Source organism: Amphibalanus amphitrite, unplaced genomic scaffold, assembly GCF_019059575.1.
Source record: "Amphibalanus amphitrite isolate SeventyFive unplaced genomic scaffold, NRLGWU_Aamphi_draft 000683F_arrow, whole genome shotgun sequence".
In the NCBI taxonomy this organism is placed as follows: domain Eukaryota; kingdom Metazoa; phylum Arthropoda; class Thecostraca; order Balanomorpha; family Balanidae; genus Amphibalanus; species Amphibalanus amphitrite.
Genome location: NW_024882177.1, coordinates 118,985 through 129,349, shown reverse-complemented (window position 1 = coordinate 129,349; position 10,365 = coordinate 118,985). Strand labels below are relative to the sequence as shown.

General features: G+C 55.0%; 2 protein-coding genes across 2 annotated transcripts; both read right to left on the bottom strand.

The window, feature by feature from the left end:
* Positions 1-681: 681 nt before the first annotated feature.
* LOC122364556 lies at positions 682-3,681 on the bottom strand. The gene has a single exon (XM_043335053.1). It carries the CDS (start codon positions 3,679-3,681, stop codon positions 682-684), a length of 3,000 nt encoding a protein of 999 aa, XP_043190988.1.
* A 118-nt stretch (positions 3,682-3,799) lies between these two features.
* Positions 3,800-4,571, bottom strand: LOC122364570. Its single transcript, XM_043335082.1, has 2 exons — positions 3,900-4,571; positions 3,800-3,827 (listed from the first exon to the last, which is right to left on the bottom strand). The coding sequence occupies exons 1-2, from the start codon at positions 4,569-4,571 to the stop codon at positions 3,813-3,815; spliced, it is 687 nt and encodes a 228-aa protein (XP_043191017.1). The 3' UTR covers positions 3,800-3,812.
* Positions 4,572-10,365: the final 5,794 nt, after the last annotated feature.

The following is a 10,365-nucleotide window of genomic DNA, read 5'->3' as shown; positions in this document are numbered from 1 at the left end:
CCGTCGGTCTGTAACTCGACCAGTTCCTCACCCACGCGCCCAGACATTTCCGATGACCCGGGCTAGATCGCCTATCGGTTCGTCGTCGGATATAGTACTGAACGAGTGGTTCCGATCGCAGCGTTGGGGAACACCTGTAGGAACCCTGGGAGACGGGCGGGGAACCAGCCAACTCTGGTTGATGGCAATCGAAATTCATTTGCGTGAGCATGACAGCCGGGTACGTAGAGTGATCTCTTCTCAAGAAAAGGTGCACATCAGGGTTGGCAGGGGGTGGCAAAAACTGGTTTTTGCCAGTGGTTTTAACCGGTTTAAACCGGCTGGCAGAAACCCTGGTGGCAAGAACTGGCAAAAACTGGCTAAAACTCAGATGGCCAAACCTATAACTTTACTAGTTAGGAATGAATTTGAAATGTGTAGTAATGCAAAAAGTCCAGTACACTCAGATGCCTCTATTCACACCCGTACCCGCTCGTGTCCCGGAGCGCACTGCCCGGCTTCACCACATTAGCCTAGATCATACCTCTGTACACGTCATATCACGTCATATCACGTCATTCTGAACCCTAGACAAAGGCTGATCAATTTCTCCCTCCGCCGACTCACCGTCGCCATAAGACCCTGGCTCGCAATACGACGCGCACCATCATCGCTCGAACCACGCAATGACTAAGACACAGACTACACCTCACCCTGATCCTCAAGATCATCACTTCCGCTGCTGCTGTTTAACGCATCAATCGGCACCACGTGGCCGAAGAAGTCAGGCGGCCGCCGATTACGCTGACCTCGGCGCACCACCCTTTCGCCGCTGTCGCTCTCAGACCGGCCGCATTCACCACCCGCATCATCAGCCTCCTCCACCGGGCGCCCCGGCGCGCCATCGCCCTCATAACCGAATGTCATGACGATCGGGGACCCGGCACGGTCCTCCTCCGCTTCCTGTGGGCCCCCGCTGCCCCGGTCGGGGGTCCGAGGGCCTGCTGCTGGTCCCCCGGTGTCACCGCAGTGGCGGAGGTCTCTGATGTGCCAAGGCACGCCGCCCACTTCAACCACCTGCGGCGACACCACGCCAGACACCGTTCCTCGAACCGACCGCTCGGTGCAGCGGGTGCCCGGCCGCCTCACCCACACGGCGTCCCCCACCTGGAAGTCGCCCTCCCGCCGGGCTGGCGGCCGTCCTATCACGGCCTCCTCGGACGCTCCGGCGGTAGCTCTTTGTCTCACGGCGTCCCTCACAGGGTAGCGGTAGATGCCGTTGGCGGGCGCCTCAGCCGCCGTCCCGCCGTCACGGGGCGTGATATTGTACAGGTGCACGGCCTCTCCGATGCCACACTTCTTCCGCGCCGCGATCACTTTGACACTGCGGTGGTTCCGCTCCACGATGGAGTTCCCGCTGGGGCGATGCACTGCGCGGAAACGCAGCAGCACTCCCCAGCGGGCAGCGAAAGCGGCGAACTGACGACTGCGGAAAGCGGTGTCGTTGTCCGCCAGAAGCTCAGCCGGTGCGCCTCGCTCCGCGAACACTTGTTCGAGTTCACTCGTGACTGTCGCCGCGTCCGACCGCCGCAGCAGCCTCCACACACAAAACCGTGACGGGCCACAGTCTATCACCGACAAGTAGGACTGACCACCGTAGTGCGTGACATCGATGGCCAGCCGGTCCCACGTCCCCTCCACAGCCAGCGACCCGTGCCTCCAGGTCACCGGCGCCGGGTCAACCGCGCGGCAGACGTCACAGGCCGTCACCACTTCCCTGACCACTTTCCGGGAAATCGACGATGACACATCCCGACGCGCGAAATACAGCGTTCGTCGGACACCCGGGTGACCCGCCCTGACATGTACGTCAGTGACGGCCTGTCGGAAGTCCACGGTAACGGCGCCGCCGCCGTCTCCCACTTCCGATCCAACCACTGCCGCTGCTGCCACTGGCTGTCCATCGCTCGGCCGCTGGTCCGCTGGCTGCGAGTCCTGACGCAACCACAGGGACGGCACTCGGGTCAGCGTGTCCGAACGGTTCTGAGACGAGCGGACTAGAGACACGGTGAGAGAAATGCCCAGCTCTGCGACCAGCTGCCTGATGACGTCGACCCGCCGGCGGATAAGCATCTCTCCATGTGCCTTGGTTCGCAGTCTCGCGCGCCCGCTCAGAGCGTCGCTGACCCACCGGTGAACAGTGGCGGAGTCCGTCTTCAGCTCGATGGTCTTCATGTCCCACGCCAGGGCCAGGTTGATGCCCCGCACGGCGGCGTCGAGCTCCGCCATGTTGATGTGGGTGGCCTCGTCCCGGCGGAGCCAGCACGCGTCCTCGATGACGTCACCTCCCTCGCTCTCCAGCACGACGCCGGCGGCTATCGAGCTGGCGTCCGTCCACAGTACGGCGCGGTGCCCAGTCACGCACCACTGCCCACGGGCCGGGTCCTCGCTCGCCAGTCGCTCAGCCACGTGCTTCAGCTGTTCCCGCAGGGCCGCGTCGTGTGTGACGTCATCCCACCCGCGTGTGAGAGAGTTGACACGACGCTTCAGCCACGCTGTCGCTGGTCTCAGCCAACCGCAGACCGGCAGGTGCGCCACGATACGACCACACCATGAAAACACGGAGCGCCGCGTCATTGCCGCGGGCGGTGAGCCGACTGGGTTGTCACGCCTCCAGGCCAGCCCACCCCCGACTGGCTCCACACGCAGTCCCAGCAGCCGCGCTCCGTCCGCAGCCCGCTCCGGCGGCTTACACTGGAGCCCATAGCTCGCGAAGTGGGCGATCACGCGCTCCGCGCTCACCACGTCCTCATTGACGCACAGATCGTCGACGTACGGTATGACGGCGCCCTGCATCACTGGGTCCTGTTGCAGCACCGTCCGCACCACCGCCTTCATGATGAGAGGCGCGACGTTGAGCCCGAATCCGACACGGGTAAGAGCGTACCTTTGGCCATCAATCACGACTGTCTGAAACGGCCACAGCCGACGATCGGTCCTGAGCTGCAAGTACGCCCTCTTCAGGTCGACGACGGCGACGTTGGCCCCGTGCCGCCGCCATTTCCTCAGCGTGTCGGCACATACGTCAGCGTCGGCCGTGTGTGCCTCCACATGGCTGTTGAGCTCGCGGCAGTCTAAGACTGGTCGTACTTTAGTCTTGTTCTGCTGTTCAACAGCCATGAGAGGGATCAGCCCGCGCGGCGGCCCGTCCACCGTCTCGTCGTACGGCTCCAGCCAGCCGTTGTCGATCCATGTACGGAGTTCAGCATCAAACTCCTGCCGTGCCTCGGCCGGCACGCCGTACTGGGGGACACCGTTCCTCAGGCACCCTGGCTCCGCCCCGTTCCGCCACTTCCACGCCACCGTCCAGTGTTGACTTTTCGCGTCATAAGTGACCGTGAAGTCTCGCTCTTCCACGGTCAACGCCGGGGGCGTCACGGCGCTGCATCGCGGCGGCACCCCTCCCGGGCCCGGCACGGCCACGTCGGGCCTCTCGCTGGCACCGAACACCACATCGTCCGCCGCCCGCACTGTCACCCCGCCCAGCGCCGCGATGCCGGTCATCCCCACCAGCATATCCACGCCCAGTGGTTTGTCCGGCACTACCACGGCGCTGAGCGTCACCGCGGGCCCGCCGCTCTTCAGCTGAACCGCCACCTCCGTTACTCCGCTGCTTGGCAGCCGGGACCCGTTGACGGCCATTACAGTCACGCCGCACCGTCTCCAGCTCGCGCAGCACGACTCGTGGATGATGGTGCAGCTGCAGCCCGAGTCGATAACAGCCACTCTGCGCTGCCCATTCACCAGCAGCTGCACCGTCGGTAGCGCGCCTCTTACTCTTGGGCTGCCCGAGAGGAGGTTGGCGCAGACACCGCCTCTCCTGACGCGTTTCCCGGCATCCGTTCCGGGCAGCGTGCCGCGGCGTGTCCTGGCTGCTCGCACCGGAAACAGATGATGTCCGCTCTCCTCTCCGCCCGGCAGTCACGAGCGAAGTGACCGGCTCGACCGCAGCGGTAACACCGTGATGACGCCGGCGTGTGGCGGGAACGGGCCGGCGCAGCGGCGGCAGCGGCTGCAGCGACGGCATTCTCTGCCATCAGCGCCCGAGCCCGCTCCACCAGCTCGGCCAGCGTCAGGCTCTCCATGCGGCAGCCGGCCCTCAAGGTATGCCTCGCCGCATCCGGGAGACCGGCCACGAAGCCGCACATCAGCGCCGTGTCGCCGAGCCCGCCGAACAGGGAGGCCAGCCGCCGCAGGTCTGCCAGGTAGACGTCGACGCTCTCGCCGACACGAAGTCTTCTCGCCGTGAACTCCTCGTACGCCTGGAACTTATCCACAGCGAACGCCCGCAGCAGGGCAGCTTTGACGGCAGAGTACTGCAGCTTCTCCTCGGGCTTCAGCTGCTGGTAGACGCTGAAGGCTCCGCCGGTCAACCGTAGGGGGACGACGGTTTGAATGTCGGACACTCCGCGCAGCTGACAGACGAGCTCCGTCTTATCCAGCCACTCTTCCACAGAGGCGTTACCGCCATCGAACTCGGGGATTAGCCGCATGTCCAGCGCCGAACTTGCCACAGCGCTTTCCTGTGACATGGTTGCCGAAATAGCTTGTAGTAATGCAAAAAGTCCAGTACACTCAGATGCCTCTATTCACACCCGTACCCGCTCGTGTCCCGGAGCGCACTGCCCGGCTTCACCACATTAGCCTAGATCATACCTCTGTACACGTCATATCACGTCATATCACGTCATTCTGAACCCTAGACAAAGGCTGATCAATTTCTCCCTCCGCCGACTCACCGTCGCCATAAGACCCTGGCTCGCAATACGACGCGCACCATCATCGCTCGAACCACGCAATGACTAAGACACAGACTACAAAATGTACAAATGCATTTCAGGTAGTTATATAGATGCACTAAACATTCTGAAGTTGCCTGATTACTTATCCCTGCGTAAAATGTCTATGCATGTCGGTAGACATCCACAACGTAATGTATTTCCATGTAAGGGGAGAGTGGGACAAGGCGGCCACGGTAAGTAGGGTGTCATGCGGTGCCGTGCGCATATCAGTGGCAGATAGGTACCTCTTCGCACTTCTGATTGTGCAGGACTCACCCAGTCACCCTTGCACTGGCTCATTTGTCACCCCCAAAAGGGATCTTACTAGCTCCTTATGGATAGCCCATGAAAATGTTTCTGAGTTAGGTATGAAACATTTCAATGGTTAATGTCACTTCTGTTTGAAAGCATAGAGCTCATAAAGCTTTCACCGAATTCTCCTTAAAGGAAATAGTTCACATTTTAACATGGGTTTTGAACTGGAATAGCAGTTCCGTAGCTTGGGCTGAGACGAGCATAAATCAGGAGCTTTTACAGCCCAACGATCACCCTAGGCAAAGATATTCTATTTCTCGTCCCGAAAAATGTGTCTTGCATTGAGGATGTGTGCCTTGCATATATTCGCATCCAGTATGAAACGAGCATGGGTCCCGAAAATTCTTCAGAAACTAGAGAAATTATCTACGAGAACTCTAGAGAAATTCGCTCCAGTGAGGCGCTCCAGTAACAAAAGCACGAGCAGATCGCCCAAATGCCGGTGGCCGCGATAATTTCTCTAGTTTCTAAGAATTTTCGGGATCCATGCTCTTTTCATACTGGATCGCGTGTGCCTTACAGAAACTGAAAAGTTCTTCCTATATCAAAAATATAGAAAATAATCTTTTGCTGTAAAAAGGTTTTATTTTCTTTGCTGATCATTTTGAACATAAAAAATCACAAATCCATTGCAAAAAAAATAATTTCGTGAAAGTGAACTATTTCCTTTAAAATGTTTCCTGTTCAAAATCATGTCTAGGCATAGCATTGTGATATTTCTGAGTTTATGCCAGTTTTTGCCACTTTTTGCCGGTTAAAACCGGTTTAAACCGGCAAATGGCATAAACTAGTTTTTGCCGGCAAAAATGCCAACCCTGGTGCACATGATCGCTATGCATTTGGTATCAACGAGCAACAAAAAGTTAATGCAGCTCGTTGCTGTCACACGACACAGCCATTTTTTTGTCACAATCCACCATGGCAACAGAATACATCGTCTTTCCGGTGCACACCGCACACCTCATTCAGCAAGTCGAGTCATCATCCACAGTTCTCTGAACCGTCCACTATTCTGGTCGGCTCCTGGTACGCCATTTCACCGGCTTATTCTAACTACCGGAGCGTCGCGATTCTCGCTCATTGCGCGCTCAGCTGCGGTACTAAATTGTCCGTGTTGCGGTGCTGAGGAGCCGTGTCGCGTGGCGCCCGCCACAGGTGCGCCGGGGTGGACACAGGACACGGGACACTGTCCGCGGACAGCACATCCGCTGTCCGCTGGCGTACGCCGCGGAAAGCCGACCGTGACCGGCCCTGCTACCGGTCTTTCTGGACGGCTGTTCCGTCTTTTGCCACGTCATGCGAAGATATTGATACGGCCGGTCCCGGCACGCAGCCTTCGTGACGGAAGCTGAGCTAAAATGCGACTCATTGTTGGAATTTTGATAATGACGAGACTTCACAGTTCACACCAGGGTATCTGTAAGGATTTTGACCACGGGGAGCTGAAAGGTAGACAAGAATAATGTCCTTTTTTTGTAAAGTGCAAGATGTAACGTCTGACGAAATCGTATAGCAGGTGGCCCTCTCCCGAAACGTTTATAGCCGAAAGTACTGTCGGACTGAAACTTATTGGAGCGCTCCGACTTTCGCCTTTCGCATTTATTTTTCTTAGGTATACCTACATTTTACAACATGGTCGTTACGGATATCCTCGTCCTCACCATCCATTCGGATGGACCTTGCGCTCCTCACGTTTCGAAAAATCTCGTGAGCAGCGTGCCTGCCAAGTTTTTTTTTAGAAACAAAAGATAAAGATAAATTTAACGTGGCTTGACACCCCATCGGCCATCACCGTAAACTGTGAAGCGCAACAACTAAATGTAAAACACATGTCGCACATTTGCTCGTCGCGGCTAATAGCGGCTACCGAAACAACCTCGAGAGAACCACGGAGGTGGGTTCAGTCGATGGAACCTCGCACACGCACTTGCCACTGCACCGTATCGTCTACACGGACCAACCAAGTCAAAATAGTTCGTGTCGCTTCTCCGTGTCAGTCTTGGTGGACTGTGGAGTAACGAGTGCGGCTGACCGCGTAAAGCAGTATGATAATTAAATACAAAAGAAAACCGCGCCGAATGAGCACCTTTTTCTATTCTTTAACGTCTTTAATGACCACGTATTTGCACAAGTGCGCACAATTTGCGTATTTGTGCAAGAGTAAGCGCCTCCCAGTAAACATGCCGACGTCAGCCCAACGTCGGTTCAACCTCGGCCCGACATCGGCTGGACGTCGGATATGCCCGCATGTTCCGACGCCCAGCCGACGTCGGGCCGAGGTCGTTTGCCGAGGTTGACGAGATCGTTTGTCGTTGGACCGACGGGGCCGACGTCGGCATGTTTATTGGGACAACGCGCCAAAAATATCAACCGGCGGCGGGATTCGAGCCCCCCAGTCGCCGACGTCGGCATGTTTACTGGGACAACACGCCAAAAGCATCGGCCGGCGATGGGATTCGAACCCCGTGTCATTTTACCGCGAGGTTAGTTCGCTAACCACCCTACACCACGCAGCCAGATGGCGGTTTCAGTTTGTTTTGTTGGGTTATGCCCTTTCGGTCTGACAAGACCATTTCAGAGCCGGAAGAATGATAGGATGGAGACATTGGTCTTCTTGGCGAGCACCCTGGGACCCTGGGTCCAGCTCCAGTTCATATAGAGTCCCTGGTCCCATTGCTGTTACGTGACACTTATTGGAAAGGGCGACCCCACAATGTTTATGAAACATGAAACATGTATTTTATATTATTTTAACGGTCAAAACAGCGGCCGATGTCGGTCCGACGTCGCCCCGACGTCGGCCCGACGTCGGCTGGATCTCAGCAATTGATCTCGGTCCGACGTCGGCCCGACGTCAGCTGGACCTCGGCTGGACGTCGGTACATGCGGGCATATCCGACATCAAGCCGACGTCGTGCCGAGGTTGGACCCGACGTCGGCCGATGCCTAGTTGCCGACGTCACCCCGACGTCGGCCGACGTCGGGCCGACGTCGGCATGTTTACTGGGCTAATAATATAAATTGCTAATGAAGATAAGATCTGAGACAGTGATAGGCATGACTGCTAGCAAGACTGTCAGCTATCATGTTTAATAGGGACAACATCGAACTGCTAAACTATTTGAATAGACCTTTTGAGAAAGAAGTATCCTAATCCGTTCCAAAATTAGTGCTATGCGTTCCTCTCGGTGCATGAGGGCTGAAGGTCACACGTTAGAGCAGATAGGTACTTCTCGTTTGGGACGGTAATTCCGACTGTGCCGGATGGGAAACTCGCAGAGGGCACTGAACACGATCCTTTGTCCCAGCACTCACCGGATCTATGATTGCATCGGCAAGGACGTTCCTCACCAGTCCAGACACCTAGCTAGCTGCTTCAAAGAAATCTGTCTTTGGAAAACACTTGTTAGGATCTAAATCATTATGCTGATACAGCTTCACTCGCTTACCCCTACTAAAGCACCTTCGAAAATAAGAGCAGCTTACGAGGCTAATTCATGTAATCCCATTACCTAACAGAATTACAATTGGCCTAACCCGAGCACTGGATCGCTCACCACCGGAATGTGAGGAATCCCGGGACTTTCTCGCACCAAAACAGGCTTATGTACATGTTTGATGAGTAATGGCACGGCGCATGTCTGGTGGACGATTAGCGTGTCTGTGGCGCCTGTCAGGCGTGTGTCCCCATCGCAGATCCGGCCGCCACGGGCTACGAGCGGCGAAGCCCTGTCTCGGGCAATTTCCCCGATAGTTACTTACGAGATTAGGCATTGAAATGTACTGATATCATGGCGATATGACAGCACGGATTGAAACTTATTTAGAATGTAAGCTGAGCTAATAAATCTGTAGTAAATGAGCCTGTACTGAATAAAATCTGTAATTGACCACCGATTATCACTAATTGGTGGTCAATTAAAATGCGCCGAATGCATTCATATGTCGAAAAATATCGAATTGGCGCTGCAGAAGAATTGATCGAGTCTAACAACTTAGGTAGAAAATCGGTATTTATTAGGAAAAATGCACTAGACGGACAGCCCCAGTTCAGAACCTAGTCTTTTCTCCACATGAAGGGCGAGAAGAATCAGTCTTTAAAATAAAAAGACGCATTTTCTTTCAGAACTTTAGTCCCAGGATAAAAATTGCAAATTATTTGCGACGCATGAATCCACGTTCAATTCGTCAATATTGCGGTGAGAAAAGGCGCAATCCGTCCGATCAGCGCCTGTTTGTTTCGAACCATGCTCAGTGATCGGCCTCGTACCAGTTTGAGCCGATTAGACAGCGAACTGCAGGATTATATCGGTGCACAAAGTCCAAACACCCTGAGTGGATCCGCGCCTCTGCAGATCACACCGCCGCCGCCCGCCGTTCTATTGATGGCTGAACGATAGCTCTGATCGGCATAAAGGCCATGTATGGCCCGGCAGTAAAAACGCCGGTGGAGACAGAAAATGCCCTCAGACGACATAGTTTAGCAAGCATTACTGGTTTACGGAGAAGTATAGCTACAACGTAAATCGAAGATAATCCCTCATCAATCCAGCAGAACATGATAAATATTGTCATTACATATTGTTTGTCTGGGGAAAGTATGTCGGCATCGCAATCCAGATTAGTCACGACACACCTTTCAGCCTATATCACTTATTCAAATCAGTAGCCGAATTTCCGCAGATATGTTACAAGAAAGAAACATGGGTGCGACTGTGATCGGAAAAGTGTGACGCTAAATCGGGTGGCAGGTGTAACGCTTCCTCATTGGTGATTGATGTATGAACATGTTTGCTGTGAGAGCCGTCGAATCAGGTTGGAGTTTCCAAACCTTCGACGAATAAACAGTGAAAACATATTCATTACAAGCAAAATATTGTATCAAAAATGCATATTTTCGCATTCGGAATCAACAATTCCTGAGAAGCTCTGTCAAACGAAATTATAAAGTTGATGGGCATATCTATTCGATCTAACTCGCTGGGTGCCCGTGGGGGTTCAGCCATGGTGAGTCTGTGTATGTCTGTACCTACATGGTGAGTCTGTCTCCATAGTGAGTGTGTGTGTGGGGGGGGGGGGGGTGAACTACTAGTTGATATAAAAAAAAACTAAGGAGCAGAAAGACAAACTCCCTATAGGTCCCTTCAGAACTACCTACGCGGAGGTCATTTTCCGCTCAAGGCCAACGCTGAGGTCACTGAGAGGCGAGAGGTCATGAAAGATAATGTTT

Coding starts and splice junctions, on each gene's coding strand:
- LOC122364570 (XM_043335082.1), bottom strand. CDS start 4,571: ATGTCACAGGAAAGCGCTGTGGCAAGTTCGGCGCTGGACATGCGGCTA.
- LOC122364556 (XM_043335053.1), bottom strand. CDS start 3,681: ATGGCCGTCAACGGGTCCCGGCTGCCAAGCAGCGGAGTAACGGAGGTG.